The sequence below is a fragment of the Rhinopithecus roxellana genome, chromosome 5 (assembly GCF_007565055.1).
Source record: "Rhinopithecus roxellana isolate Shanxi Qingling chromosome 5, ASM756505v1, whole genome shotgun sequence".
NCBI classification, from domain to species: Eukaryota; Metazoa; Chordata; class Mammalia; order Primates; family Cercopithecidae; genus Rhinopithecus; species Rhinopithecus roxellana.
Window position 1 is genome coordinate 173,962,918 of NC_044553.1, and position 15,701 is coordinate 173,978,618.

The 15,701-nt window shown below is 53.0% G+C and overlaps 1 protein-coding gene across 1 annotated transcript; it reads left to right on the forward strand.

Annotated features, from left to right (window-relative positions):
* Positions 1-406: 406 nt before the first annotated feature.
* Positions 407-13,257, forward strand: UBAP1L (ubiquitin associated protein 1 like). Its single transcript, XM_010355497.2, has 5 exons — positions 407-701; positions 2,633-3,205; positions 5,652-5,861; positions 11,474-11,575; positions 12,796-13,257. The coding sequence occupies exons 1-5, from the start codon at positions 582-584 to the stop codon at positions 12,928-12,930; spliced, it is 1,140 nt and encodes a 379-aa protein (XP_010353799.2). The 5' UTR covers positions 407-581; the 3' UTR covers positions 12,931-13,257.
* The last annotated feature ends 2,444 nt before the right edge of the window (positions 13,258-15,701 follow it).

A 15,701-nucleotide genomic window follows, 5' to 3' on the forward strand; every position in this document is an offset into this window, starting at 1 on the left:
GTGCCTGTAATTCCAGCTACTCGGGAGGCTGAGCCAGAAGACTCACTTGAAACAAGGAGCTGGAGGTTCCTGTGAAGTAAGATCAGGCTACTGCACTCCAGCCTGGGTGACAGAGCGAGACTTCGTCCCAGAAAAAGAAAGAAAAAAAAAAAAAAAAGGTTATGCTAAAATCAGAATGAGTTAGAAAGTATTCCTTATTTTCTTCTTCCCTGGAAGAGTCTATGTAAATTAATACTGTTTGTTTCTTAAACATTTGGGTGACAATTATTTTGATGAAATGCATTAGAACTAGTTTTGTGGACCATGTTTTGGAAAACAATGGTCTAGAGCATGACTGAAATATGAAATAGTGAATTCCTGTCTGTGTGAATGCTCTTGTTTTTATTCATTTCCTTCCTTTATGCAGCACTGGCCTCTTCACCTTTTCCCTTCCAGCTGTTTGGGGCTCAGCTAAGTGACCACACAGGAGAGCAGTAAGGCCATTTGAGGCCTGAGCCTGGTCCTCAGGACTCGACTCTCTCTCCCTACCATCAAGCAGCCCGCCCCAGTCCTGCCAGCCATCTCCACACTCCTCTGACAGAATGAATGCTCTCGATGGTGTTCCCTTCAAGTTGCCTAAGGGCTTTGTGATAGGCACAGAGCCTCTTTCTGGGCCAGAACTCAGCGTCCCGCCCTGCGGGGAGCTTCTGCTGGGTTCTATGGTAAGTGTGTCTCTGTGTTTCTGTCTTCTAGGTCTGTGGGTCTGAGGCTGAGTCCGTGGGGCCTTGTTCCTTGAATTTAAAGGACAGCTAGCCCTGGCCAACATGGTGAAACCCCGTCTCTACTAAAAATACAAAAAATTAGCTGGGTGTGGCAATGTGTGCCTGTAATCCCAGCTACTCGGGAGGTGGAGGCATGAGAATCGCTTGAACCCAGGGAGGTGGAGGTTGCAGTGAGCCGACATCGTGCCACTGTACTCCAGCCTAGTGACAGAATGAGACTCTGTCTCAAAAACAAATTCAGCACTCTTTTTGGGCCACCGACCTTGTATCCAACCCCACTGCTTGGCCTGGGCACACGTACCAACTCCACCATTGTAACCTCAGAATGGTACGCACTATTTCTGTAAAGTGACATCTTTCAGATACTTAATGGCTTTTCGCATATGCATACCCTTGATGGCCTGGGCATTTTCACGAGTGTTCTTTTTTTTTTTTTTTTTTGAGACGAAGTCTTGCTCTGTCACCCAGGCTGGAGTGCAGTGGCCAGATCTCAGCTCACTGCAAGCTCCTCCTCCCGGGTTTACGCCATTCTCCTGCCTCAGCCTCCCGAGTAGCTGGGACTACAGGCGCCTGCCACCTCGCCCGGCTAGTTTTTTGTATTTTTTAGTAGAGACGGGGGTTTCACTGTGTTAGCCAGGATGGTCTCGATCTCCTGACCTCGTGATCTGCCCATCTCGGCCTCCCAAAGTGCTGGGATTACAGGCTTGAGCCACCGCGTCCGGCTATTTCACGAGTGTTCTTAAAGTGACCATGAAGATTTGAACCTCTTGATTTGCACGATTTTGTGGGGTTCTCCAGGTCAAATGAATAGTGAACCATTTTCACAGATTACCTCAGGCCGCTTAGGGAAAGAGCTGTTTTTGTTTTTTTCAGAGTCTCCCTCTGTTGCCCAGGCTGGATGGAGTGCAGTGGTGCAATCTCAGCTCATTGCAACCTCCTCTTCTAGGGCTCAAGCAATCCTCTCACCTCAGCCTCCCAAGTAACTAGGACTATAGGCATATGCCACCATGCTTGGCTAATTTTTCATATTTCTTTGTAGAGATGAGATTTCACACCATGTTGCCCGGGCTGGTCTTGAACTCCTGGGCTCAAGTGATCCTCCCACTTTGGACACCCTAAGAGCTGCAATTACAAGCATGAGCCACTGTGCCCGACCTGCTTTTGTTTTTTGAGACAGGGCCTACTGTGCTGGGCTCAGGTGAAAGCTTCTTTGCTAAGAATAAGCTTTACTGGAGAAAATTTTTAAGTAGTTTTTGCTCAACTACATACTGAATGGCAAAGGGATTTAGATGTTGGATTTAATTACATTTCATTCTATTAACGAATTCATCACTTTGTCATTTATGCCAGTTTGCCATTAAACTGTTATTGGTATCCATCAACCACAGTGTTAGCTATAAAACCCAGGGTAGGCCGGGTGCGGTGGCTCAAGCCTGTAATCCCAGCACTTTGGGAGGCCGAGACGGGCGGATCACGAGGTCAGGAGATCGAGACCATCCTGGCTAACACGGTGAAACCCCGTCTCTACTAAAAAATACAAAAAACTAGCCGGGCGCAGTGGCGGGCGCCTGTAGTCCCAGCTACTCGGGAGGCTGAGGCAGGAGAATGGCATGAACCCGGGAGGCGGAGCTTGCAGTGAGCTGAGGTCCGGCCACTGCACTCCAGCCTGGGCGACAGAGCAAGACTCCGTCTCAAAAAAAAAAAAAAAAACCCAGGGTAGAGTGGGCTGTGATGGAAGCCCGGGGCTCAGAATCTGACGCTGTCCAGGCCTAGAGAGTCTCTGGCTGAACAGGGTCCCCCAGGCCAGGGGTTAGTGTTGTGACCCCGGGGTCCTGGTTTGCCCCGGGCTTTACGTCGCCTTCTTTCCACAGCACGACTTCAGCCTGGAGAGGAGGGCACTCTTCTGGGTGGAGGCCGCCGGCCGGGGACCCAGCCCGTACCAGTGCGGTGACCCGGGGACAGCGTCAGCCCCTCCAGCCTGGCTTCTGCTAGTCAGCCCCGAACATGGGCTGGCGCCTGCCACAATCAGAGACCAGGAGGCCGGACACCAGGAAAGGACAGAGGAGGAGGGTGAGGACGAGGCAGAAGCTTCCTCTGGCAGCGAGGAAGAGCTGGGCCCACGCAGCTTCCAACCGGGCTCTCCCGCGAGCCCCGGCCCCGGCCGTCGCCTGTGCTCACTGGACGTGCTGCGCAGCGTGCGGTCGGAGCTGGCGGGGGCAAGGCGGCGACTCTCCGAGGGAAAGCTGGCCGCCCGGCCCCGCGCCCTCCTGCACGGCTTCCGCGGCCGCCGCGCGCTGAGCCTGTGCCCCAGCCCCGCGCCGTCCCCCAGGTCCGCGTCACCTCCGGGGCCCGCGCCCCAGTCCCCCGCAGTCCCCGCGTCGCCCCCGCGGCCCTCCACGGCCGGCGCCATTCCCCAGCTACGGAGCCACAAGCCCACGGTCGCGGTAAGGATTCTGCCCGTCCCGCCAATGCCGCCGCTCAGCAGCCCAGGCCCCATAATCTGGGTGTCCAGCCCGGCCCGCAGCCTCGGTCCCCTACCCTGCGCGCTCCTGTGTCCTCCCTTGACCTCCTCCCACCTGGGCCTGTCCAGTGTTGTCCTCCTGCGGCCCTTTGCCTAGAGTAGAGTAGTCCCTGCTCAGAAGCCCCCATTCCCCGCGTTTCCCACTGTGCCTGCCTTGCTTTTTTTAGGGCGCAGGTCATAGTGGTTTTAATTATGCAGAAACTGTCTGTCTCTTCCAACAGAGGTTGAGCTCTTTTAGGGCAGGGAGTGGATCGCATTGATTTTTGTTTCCAGAGCACCCAGCTGCCGACTTGACCCATAGGGGGCGCTCAGTGGATGTCTGTTGAATTGATGAACACAACGCAAATCTAGGGCTTCCCACCGGGTGAGGTTTGCTGTAGGCTGGGGAAGCTGGAGGCTCAATCAAGGAATATTCAATGCACAGTTACTTCCTGCCAGACACTGGGTTTGGGAGTGTCAAAACCACAGGACATGGAGAGTTGGCTAAGAGAGTGTGGGACCAGGCCCTGCACTGTACAGCGGAATCAGGTGTTGAGGGAGAGTCAGGGCTGCTACAGGCTGAGAAGGTTTCAGGACGGAGGAAGTGAACCCTGAAGAGCAGGGAGAAGTGACCCTACAGTGAAACCACAGAAGCTTAAGCCTCAGGCTCCTCCCTTTGTCTCTTCCAAGGCCTTGTGCCCAATTTTGTGTTCATAATTGTGTGTTCTTTTTCTCTGAGGTCGCTTCCAAATGATATAAGTATCAGACTCCACAAAACATGGGGTGGGTCAGGATTGGCAGCAGAAGGTGGCAGCGGGGCACAGCTTTCTGTCCCCCAGCAGCCCCACAATAAGGCCAGGAGATGCTGCAGAATAAGACCAAGGTAGAATTCAATCTGAAAGACAGAGACCTGAGGTCTGGTTTCTTACATGCACCGGCGTGTGACCTTAGGCAAGTCACTGAACTACCCCTTCTCTACCTGCACAGTGAGCCAACAACCCTTCACTCGGTTGTTCAGAGCATACATAGTAGAGAAGAGGCCCTGTAATCGCGATGAGCCACCCCCACATCCAAGACCAGATGTTGATGCCAGGATGGCTCTTCCCTGGCCAAGATGAATTTAATTCTCACAACAACCCTGTGGGGGTGGGACAGTATTCTGTAGATGATGGAAATGAGGCACAGAGGGGCAAAGAATCTTTTTCAAGGACACAAGAGTAGACTCAGCTCCTAAACTTTCATGTTCTCCACCCTGGAGGTAATAAAGGGTAGATCCTAGGGTGAGGTCGTGGCAGGGAGAGCCCTGAGAAGATGCGGATGGGTGGAGAATTCATGTGTGTTACATATACACTCCACCCTAGGAGCCAGGCGGCGGTTGGGTTTTCCTTGGGAGGAGGGGACAGGATGAAACGTTCAGGGCTGGCAGAGAGGTACCTCCTCATGGGAGAAGGGTTGGGGTGACGCTGGCCAAACCAATTGAACTGCCTTCAAGTCACCCTCCTTAATCCAAGGTCTGTTTCAGTTTCTCCAACACCACAACCGAAGGGCTGGTGTGCCGAGTTCCTCCCCTGCTCCATGCCCTGCCAAACCCCAGCCCAACCAAACTCAAGAAGGAACTCAAGCAGGAGGGCCTGGTTGGGAAGACCTACCCCTGCTCCTCCCTCAGCAAGGTGTGGGGCAAAAAACCTGAGTAGGGTTGAGGTGCCAAGCGTGTGTTGCTTAATCAGGTCATTCATGTTTCTGAACCTTGATTTCAATGTCTGTAAAATGGGATAGTAGAATAGACCTCGTATTTCTTTCACTAGTCACTTTCCTGACCATGTTTTTTGTTTGTTTTTTTTCTTTTTCATTTTTTTTGAGACAGAGTTCCGCTCTTATTGTCCAGGCTGGAGTGCAATGGTGTAATCTCTGCTCACTGCAACCTCTGCCTCCTGGGTTCAAGCAATTCTCCTGCCTCCTGCCCCAATCAAGTAGCTGGGATTATAGGCATGTGCCACCATGCCCGGCTAATTTTGTATTTTTTAGTAGAGGCAGGGTTTCACCATGTTGGTTGGGCTGGTCTCGAACTCCTTACCTCAGGTGATCCAACTGCCTTGGCCTCCCAAAGTGTTGGGATTACAGCCATGAGCCACCGCGCCCAGCCCCTCACATTGTCTTATTTAAGCCTCCTAATAGTCCCATGAAGTAGCTTAGGGATTGCCCTCATTTTTCACATGAGTATACTGAGTAAGCATTAGAGAGCTGGGGTCTGCAGGACTCTAAGCCCTCCATAATATTAGTCCCTACATTCCCTACAGAAGGTGGTACATAAAGGCATTTTTAAAAATGTCCAGCCCAACTGGGTGTCACTTCCTGTGGTAACTGACATGTCCAGTCTGTCTGTATTTCAGTCCCTCAGCCCGTACACCTGTCTGCCACCTCCTGGGGGGGCACCCCAGCCTCTCAACCCCCACAAGTCACACCCTGATACTGCGGCTGACCTGCTATCTGCCCTGAGCCAGGAGGAGCAAGACCTCATTGGGCCAGTGGTCGCCCTGGGATATCCCCTGCAAAGGGCCATCATAGCTCTGCAGAAAACAGGGAGGCAGAGCCTGAGCCAGGTGAGTTGGGGGGCCCAGAGCTGATGGGCTGTGATGCTGGATCCAGGTGAGTGGCCACATGGTTTTCACCTTTTGGGCTGTGGCATAGGCCCAACAACAGCATCAGCCAACTCCAAAGATCTGGAGCATCTACGACCCCTCAGGGTTGTCCTAAGTGGGGCTGAGATGGTCAGGCCTTTATACCCCTGCCTCAATCAGTCATTGCATGTGGGAAGGGGATGACTGAGGTAAGTGGATCTCTGCTGTTAAGGTAATCCCTGAAGGGGCAGACAACTGAAGAGTGTCTCCCAGCTCTCCCAGCATCTGGGGCAGTAAGTCCTGCAGTGAAAGGGCATGTGGATGGAACATCAGAGTCTACTACGCCCAAGTTCTACTCACCCACGTTCTATTCTTCTAATAGAATTCACTGTATTGGAAGTATGGCGGAGACTCATGATGACACTCCAAGGACAGCACTCTGAGCCACGCTAATATTTGGAAGCAGGTCTTGACCCCTAATATAAGCCAAGAATATAAGAACACCTGCAGAGGAGTGAGGGCCCCCAAAGTGCTTAAAAAGAGGTGCTAGTCACAAGATACCTGGGAGAAGAAGGGGTATGAGTGTTATAGGGGTGTTTCTGTCATCTATTTCTGTGTAACAAACTACCCCAAAACTTAGTGACTCGAAACAACCATTTATTTGCTCATGATTCTCTGGATTGGCAGTTTTAAGGTGGACTCAGCTAGGGGGTTCTTCTGCTCATCTCACCTGAAGTCTCATGTGGCTACAGTTTCGTGACTTACTTGGGGCTGAATGATCTAAGATGGCCTCATTCACTGTACAGTGGGTGGTGATACTTGTCAGCTGGGCCACATATCTCTAGCACCCTACTTGGTTCCAAGAGTAAGGCCTCTTGAGGCCTCTTGAGGCCTAGGCTGAAATTGTACATAGTCAATTCTGCCTCATTCTATTGGTCAAAGCACATCACTGACCACTCCAAACTTAAACAGGGGAAAAACAGACTCCATCTCTTGGTGGGAGAGGCTGCAAAAATTTTTATGATCATTCTCAATCTACCACAAGGAGGTTCTAGAGATCAAGAAAGGCTTCATGGAGATACCAAGCATTGAGTGGGACTTCAAGGATGGGTAAGAGCTGACTCTGAAGGAAGGAGAAGGGGTGATATTCCAGGAGGGAAGGACAGTGTGAATAAAGGAGTGGAGGTGGGAAGGAAGTATTTGGGAGGCCCTGATCTGACCAGTCTTGTTGGAGGAGAGGGTGCATGAGGCAGGCTGGTAGGAGATGAGACAGAGAATTGGGGGTAGATTTAGGGGTCTTGAAGGCTGCCCTGAGAATTTGATAAATGACACAATAGCCAAAAGGAGGCATGGAAGGATTGTAAGTAGGGTCAGGAGGTGACACTGAATGCCATTGCCTACACCCCCATGTCCCCAGCTGAAAACAACATCCCTCATTGTGTTGTTTTCTAAACATCGGGACGCTTCATGTTCCCAGGGTAGTTGGCACTTTTCATTTTTCTCCCGTTCCTGCCCCACCATCAAAAGGCTTGGACACCTCCGTCATCACTGATGAGTATGGAATGCTGGGTCCCTGTAGTCCAGAGCTACCTGCTCCTGCAAGAGGGAATGGCAGAAGGAAAGTGACTTTCAAACAGGAGCTGGGGTGGGGCTGGGGAAATGCACCTGGTCCCCTTGCCCACCCACTCCTGCTTCTACTCTACTCTGGGTTCATCAGTTCATGCCCTGTCCTGGAGGAGAATTTCCAACATAGTGACCCCCATGTGGCTAAAATGGCAGGGAGGGGTGCTAACATTTATTGAACATTTTCTTTGCATGAATCTCTCTCTCTGAGGGTATTCAGTTAGGTTTTCTCAATTCTGCAAGGTTGCTATTACGTTATGACCACTTTGCAGATGAGGAAACTGAGGCCAGGGAAGTTCATGCAGTCAATGGCAGCACTGGGGTGAGGCTGGCTGGTCTGACTCTGCCTCTTGGTTGCACAATGCCTTTTATCTCATTTTCTGTGTGAGAACCTCTTAGGACAGCACCATAGGCTGATTTGAGATTTAAGAGCAGATCTAAAGTCACCCCTACCTTCAGCTGATACTGAAAGGCCAGGGTCTTGGCCAAAAAGCTGGCCAGGAGGGGCTGTGAGAGGCCAGGAGGGCTGTGAGAGGCCAGGAGGGGCTGTGAGAGGCCAGGAGGGCTGTGAGAGGCCAGGAGGGCTGTGAGAGGCCAGGAGGGCTGTGAGAGGCCAGGAGGGCTGTGAGAGGCCAGGAGGGCTGTGAGAGGCCAGGAGGGCTGTGAGAGGCCAGGAGGGCTGTGAGAGGCCAGGAGGGGCTGTGAGAGGCCAGGAGGGCTGTGAGAGGCCAGGAGGGCTGTGAGAGGCCAGGAGGGCTGTGAGAGGCCAGGAGGGCTGTGAGAGGCCAGGAGGGCTGTGAGAGGCCAGGGGCTGTGAGAGGCCAGGAGGGCTGTGAGAGGCCAGGAGGGCTGTGAGAGGCCAGGAGGGCTGTGAGAGGCCAGGAGGGGCTGTGAGAGGCCAGGAGGGCTGTGAGAGGCCAGGAGGGCTGTGAGAGGCCAGGAGGGCTGTGAGAGGCCAGGAGGGCTGTGAGAGGCCAGGAGGGCTGTGAGAGGCCAGGAGGGCTGTGAGAGGCCAGGAGGGGCTGTGAGAGGCCAGGAGGGCTGTGAGAGGCCAGGAGGGCTGTGAGAGGCCAGGAGGGCTGTGAGAGGCCAGGAGGGCTGTGAGAGGCCAGGAGGGCTGTGAGAGGCCAGGAGGGCTGTGAGAGGCCAGGAGGGCTGTGAGAGGCCAGGAGGGCTGTGAGAGGCCAGGAGGGCTGTGAGAGGCCAGGAGGGCTGTGAGAGGCCAGGAGGGCTGTGAGAGGCCAGGTGCACAGGGGGCTTGATATGCCTCCCCAGTCCCTTCAGGCCCTGTGATAAGGTTGAGATCTCAGGCCATCACTCTGGGGGTCTGAGGATGAGTCAGAGCCAGCCTGGGGCCCTGGCCTCCCAGTGGGTGAGCTGGAAGAATTTCACTGCCTTGGGAACATTGTGTTTCCAGATATAGACTGACCACCTGCCTGGCCCCCTGGATCTCTGGGTGGCCTTCCCCAGACAGCAGTCAGGAGCCAGGCCCCAAGGGGTGGGTCTGAGGGGCCTTTGGATGACTTCATCTATCCTCCCCCACCAAGTTAGTATTTCTGTCTGTTCTGTGAAGTCCTGGTGACTGAACAAGCCCTTTGGGTTCAGATTCCTTCTCCCGCTGAAAGCCGCATATTGCAGTAAATCCTTTTTGGCCAAGAAAAATGACAGATGGTCCAGGAGGAAGGGCATCAGGTGACAGAGACAGAGCAACTAGAAGAGTCAGGGAGAGAAGAAAAAAAGAAATTGTGCAGCACTCCTTTCCTTCCACAAGGCTTGATGTGCCCTCGCTGCCTCCCTGCAGGACAGGCCTGGGTGCCATGTGTGCGGGTCCACAGGCCAGGCCACCTCTTTTAGCCTGTTTCCCAGTTCACAGGGTGGAGGAGGAATACGTGTTTGGAACCAGTGACTTCCGGGGCCCCCATCCTGTGGCCTGAAGGTGACATCCTCACCCACCTGGGGGCCTGAGGCAAGCCTGATAGCTTCTACAGTCCTGAAGGCCCAAAAGCTAACCAAGCAGCAGAACCTTTGCAAATGCAGACTCTCAGGGCTTATCCTGCGGGGTCCCAGTCAGTGGATCTGGGGGGAACCTAGGGGCCTTTAATTTTAAAAAATGTGCAGATGGGTCTGATATTCACGGTGGCATGGTATAGATCAAGGTCAGCTGTCCCCATTCAGTGATGCTTAGTCTTGGGTGCACATTAGAATCACCTGGAGAGCTATAGGAAAAAATCCCAATGCTCAGGCTACACCCCAGACCAATTATGTCGTAACCTCTGAAGGTGAGGCCCAGACATCAGTAATGTTTCAAGTTCCCGAGGCAGTTGCAATAAGCACTGAGATTGAGAACAATTGCTGTGGATGAGCCAAAAGGTGGAGGCAGCGTCCACCATCCATCCTTGCCTGCCCTCTTTCTGAAAGTGAAGTTTTCACCTTTGGAAACCCTGTCCTCCACCAAGACAGCTCAAAGCCCCTCCTCTAGCAGCTGATCCCTCTGATGGACAAGGCATTAAGTGACACGTTACATAATCGGGGGCCTAGTCCTGGGACCCTGGGCAAGGCACCTGCCTTGCCTGAACCTCGGTTTCCTGAACTGTGAAAGGAGGGCATGGGTGTGTGGTTTTCAAAATGTGCTCAGAGCAGGTCTGGCTGTAATGGGCAGTACCTCGGGCAGGAGCACTGGACTCCGGGCCCCCATGCCCCTGGCCCTTGTTCTCCCAGAGCAGCTCTGATCTTAGCCTGTTATTGCTGAAGCCTCCTTGTGCTAAGACAAACACTTCAGGAGCTAAAAACAATCTCCAAACTCTTAGTCTAGATGATCTGCACTTTCATCCCAGCTCTGAAGGTCTGCAGAAACCCCACTCTCCCTTCTCCACATATACTCATAATTCCTGTGGTCTGGAGCCTTCATTTGGCACCTACACCCTATAAATCCTGCTCTGATTTGCCTGGCACTGATGTGGTCCTGCATCTGGTTTATCTCCCCCACTAAGCTGTGAGTTCCTTGAAGGCAGGTCTTCATTCGTTTTATAAACACAGCATACATTTATTGAGCTCCTTCTGCCACCATGCTGGATGCTGGGGACACTGTGGTGAATGAGACTGACACAGCCCCTCCCTCATGGAGCAAAAAGTTAGTGGATGAGAAAGACTGAGTGAAGCAATTACAAAGTTATATGTGCTGTAATAGGGAAGCACAGGGTGCTATGGGGGCACGAGGGCCAGCACCCAGGAAGACAGAGGGGGCAGGAAGCTTCCCAGGGACAGGGAAGGAGGCCGGCCTTGGCTGAGGGAGCTGCATCTGCAGAGTCCTGCAGGGTGAGGGAGGGGGCGAGGCCATAGACAGGGAACAGGCCTTTGAGCCCTGCCTGGTAAGGAGCAGTATTTTATCCTGTGCGCCTGATGATAACTGTGGGGTGACCTGAACAGTTTTTCTAACCTGTGGAATCCTCCTCTGTGCCTCCCCCGCACCCCTTCTCCAGCACTGGTGCAGGAGTTGCATAGTAGTGGCTCAGGAGTCCTGGATGAGAGAGATGCATCTGGGGGTACAGTAGGGGTGCACAGGTGTGGAAGGATGAGGAGGTACCTTCACACGAATGGGTGCTCCTGGGCAGGGATGGGTGGTGCACGAATGTTGAATTGCACTGGGTAGTAGGTGGGATGCCTGTTTGAAGCCTGTCCTGCTCCCCACCTAGGTTCTATGAACACCCTAGCCCACCCTGACAGCCCTTTTCCTGGAGTCCAGCTCCCAACTTGGGATAGTTGGTGAAGACCCACTGTCTGCCTGTCCCCAGGCACTCAGAGGAAGCCTCATCTCTCTTCTGTGGGCTCACGGGATCTCTGGGGCCACACTGCACGTGGTGGCTTGCCCTGTTGCCTGGCCCTCAGCTCAGGCCCTTGGAGTGCCTCTGCCCCGTCTGCTGCCCCTGCTGCTCCTCTTACCCTCCCTCCCTCTCTGCCCTCTTCCGGCCCAGTTTCTCAGCTACCTCAGTGCCTGTGACCGCCTGTTACATCAGGGATATGAGGAAGGCCTGGTGGATGAGGCCATGGAGATGTTCCAGTTCTCCGAAAGCCAGGTCAGCAGGGCTTCCTGCCAGGACCCCAGGAGATGGAAGGGATGGGGGTGTACCCAGGAGCCTGGGTGCAGGGGCACACCAGTCTTCAGAGCCAGCCTGTGGGTCCTGTCAGGAGATTGCCTGACTCCTCAGCTCTGGGGAGGAGATGGCCCAGGGTGCTACAGCAAGGACAAAGGAGAAAGGCACAGAGGGAGATCAGGAAGAGGTCAGAGGGGGACAGGAGGCAGAGAGCAGCAGGGGCTTTGCTTTATTAGACTGAATCAACGCAGCCTCTGTAACTGAATGCCCACTCTTTGTCGGACATCCAGATAGTAGCCATGGGCAGCAGAAAGATGCATGACCTCTCTGCTTGGGAAGTGTGCCACCTATCCCAAGTGCATGCGGCTGTAGGCCCAATAGTCACATCTTGATTTTTGAGACTGAGTCTCACTCTATCGCCCAGGCTGGAGTGCAATGGCGCGATCTTGGCTCTGCCTCCCAGGTTCAAGCAATTCTCCAGCCTCAGCCTCCCGAGCAGCTGGGATTACAGGTGCCTGTCACCACACCCGGCTAATTTTTTTTGGTATTTTCGGTAGAGACGGAGTTTCACCATGTTGACCAGGCTGGTCTCAAACCCCTGACCTCAAGTGATCCACCTGCCTCGGCCTCCCAAAGTGCTGGGATTACAGGAGTGAGCCACCGCACCCGGCCCCAGTAGTCACTTCTAAATGCCCCATGGCAGAGCAGCTCTTCACAGAGGCTGAAGGGGACAGAGAGTTGGGTGAGGCCCCGAGAGGGAGCAGAGGTGGGGAAGTTTCAAGCCCTGAGGTCAGAGGGGAAGGAAGGTGCAGGCTGCGCTGTGAGACCTCCGTAGTGTTCAGGGCATGAGCAGGGACCTTGGGCTGTTTGTGCTCCGGTGCTGGTGTGCGGTCTGCCCCCTCCTGCCCCAGCAGAAAGTTGACAGTGAGTGGGACGAGAGTCAGGACAGAGCCCGTGGCCAGGCTAGGGCCTTGTTTTCTTGGCAGAGGAAGGGAGGTCGGAGCCTACATCACCCTAGAGTTTCGGGAAAGTGGCAGGTGCAGCCCAGGATCAGGCTCAAGTAGCCTGGGGGGAGCCACAGGTTTTTGCGACTAGGAAAACCACAGCTTTTCCAGTGCAGTAGGCACTGGAGCTGGGGCTCCCCACGGCTGAGGCCAGGCCCAGCAGAGGCTCCAGCACTCTCCCTGTCTCCTCTTCCTCAGGCAGGGGAGTTCCTGCGCCTCTGGGAGCAGTTCAGCGACATGGGCTTCCAGCAGGACCGGATCAAGGAGGTGCTGCTGGTCCATGGCAACCGCCGAGAGCAAGCCCTGGAGGAGCTGGTGGCCTGTGCCCAGTGACCACAGAGCCACTCCACGTTCCCTGGGCGTCCAGGCCCAGTGCCAGACCCGGCGACCCATCCTAACTGTATTATTAAAACCAAACAAAAGTAACAAAGTGATGCATGCTTATTGTAAAAACACAAATAATGCCAAGGGTGACAGTTAACAGCAGCAGAATCTGCTGAAAGAGTTGAAATGGTTGCCTCTGCAGAGGGGCAGATGGGAGAGCCGGACGGGGAGCGATGTTCTTCATGCACGCCTGTGAAACCACCTGATTCGACTCTTTACACTGTGTACATTAGTAACCTTGATTTTAAGAACATTAAAACCAATAAATAATGGGCAGTTCTTTTGAGTCCTGTAGGCGCCTGGTCTTGGTGTGGAAAGAACATCAAACTGTAGGTCAGAAGACCTCATTTCTGATTTTAGGTCTACTGATGTCTGGGTCAAGGCTTCGTTGGGCCTCAGTTTCCCTAGGAAAAGTAGAGAGATTTGACCAGGTCAAAAGCTTCCAGGCCTGGCAGCTATCCATAAGAATCCTTGGGGTGTTTATTCAAGAGTCTCAGGCCCCACCCCCGTATATTCTGATTCAGGAAGCCCAGCTTGGCGGCACCCAGGAATCTGTTTTGTTTTATGTAGAAAGATCTCTGGGGATTCTTTGCTACATAACAGGCCTGTGGCCAGTGTGTGTGACTTTCAGCCAGTCTGGGTCCCCTTCTGCTCTGACAATCTGTGATCCTATGCCAGTCTTTCCTCATTTGTGGGGTGGAGAGGTTGCGACCAGAGTTGTCTCCAGTCACCCAAGGCCTATCCTTCAGAAGTCCCCAAGGATTGAAGGGACCAGTGGCTGGAGCAGCCCATAACTCAAACAAGCAGAGGCCAGGGGCCAAGACTCTGGTGCCTCTGCTCTCCCCAGCAGGCCCTGCACAAAGACTTGCAACAATTACCGCAGAATCAAAACATCTCAGCCCCCTCCACCCTGCAAACAGGGCTGGACCTGGAACTGAGGCCTGTAAAAAAAAAAAAAAAAACGAACAACTGGCCGGGCGCGGTGGCTCAAGCCTGTAATCCCAGCACTTTGGGAGGCCGAGGCGGGCGGATCACAAGGTCAGGAGATCGAGACCATCCTGGCTAACACAGTGAAACCCCGTCTCTACTAAAAAAAAAATACAAAAAACTAGCCGGGCGAGGTGGCGGGCGCCTGTAGTCCCAGCTACTCGGGAGGCTGAGGCAGGAGAATGGCGTGAACCCAGGAGGCGGAGCTTGCAGTGAGCTGAGATCTGGCCACTGCACTCCAGCCTGGGTGACAGAGCGAGACTCCATCTCAAAAAAAAAAAAAAAAAAAAAACGAACAACTTCCACGTTTCTCAGGGCTTCAACCCCAGATACCTCATCTCTATGTGTAATGGCACTTCTGCAGGCCTACACACAACAAGCTTGGAACTAGAACCCGGTCTCCGGAGGCCCAAGAGCCCCTCGGTGCTTTCCACTAAGTCTCAATGCCTGCCAACTTGAAATCACAATAAAAACATTCTTTGGCCTTAAAACTTGCCTTGAATAACTTGCAGGCAGCACAAAACTATTAGAGAAAATGGGCAGGATGTTGTGAAGTTGGACATATATCTGTCTGTTGCCAAAAGTAAAACTACACTTGAAAGAGACAGTAAAATTAAAGTTCAATTTCTAAGATGCAATGTTAGGTCCAAAGCTAATGTTCTGATTAAGGTAACCTGGCCTTGGTCCACCACTTTACTAAGTCCCCTGGATTAGAGGCGACCAGTTGACAGGCCCATCTATTATTCCTATCCTTCTCCCACATGCCCCAAATCTGTCCATCCCTAGCAAACTGTTGCCTGATTAAAAATGTGGCATCTGGCCAGGTGCGGTGAGTCACCCATGTAATCCCAGCACTTTGGGAGGCCGAGGCAGGCAGATCACTTGAGACTAGGAGTTTGAGACCAGCTTGGCCAACATGACAAAATCCTGTCTCTACTAAAAATACAAAAATTTGCCAGGTGTAGTGGTGCACGCCTATAATCCCAGCTACTTGGGAGGCTGAGATGGGAGAATAGCTTGAACTCGGGAGGCGAAGGGTGCAGTGAGCCAAGATCATCCCACTGCACTCCAGCCTGGGCAACAGAGTGAGACCCTGTCTAGAAAAAAAAAAAATATTTGGGAGGCCGAGGCAGGTGAATCACCTGAGGTCAGGAGTTCGAAACAAGCCTGGCCAACATGGTGAAACCCCATCTCTACTAATACAAAAATCAGCTGGGTTTGGTGCCATACGCCTGTAGTCCCAGCTACTCGGGAGGCAGAGGCAGGAGAATCGCTTGAAGCCAGGAGGCAGAGGTTGCAGTGAGCCAAGATTGAGCCACTGCACTCCAGCCTGGCAAAAGCGAGACTCTGTCTCAAAAAAAAAAAAAAAAAAAAAAAAGTCAGACATTAGAGGCAGGAAGGTTGCTTGAGCCCATAAGTTTGAGGTTACAGTGAGCTACCACAGTGCCACTGCACTCCATAGTGAGATTCTGTCTCCAAAAAAAAGGAGAGACATCAGTGAGCAAATTGTTCATTTAAAATATTTTTTAGGAGGTACAATAGTGTGGTCGTTAGGGGCACGAACTCTGAAGTCAGATGTGGGCTGAAACTATAGCCTTAGCACTAACCAGCTGTGTGACCTTTTGAATATCACACAGCTTCTCTGCCTCAGTGTCTTATCCATAAAATATAGATACTAAAACTTCCCAATTGTGATGATTGAGCAGGATAGTGTGCAGGAAGATTGTGCCATG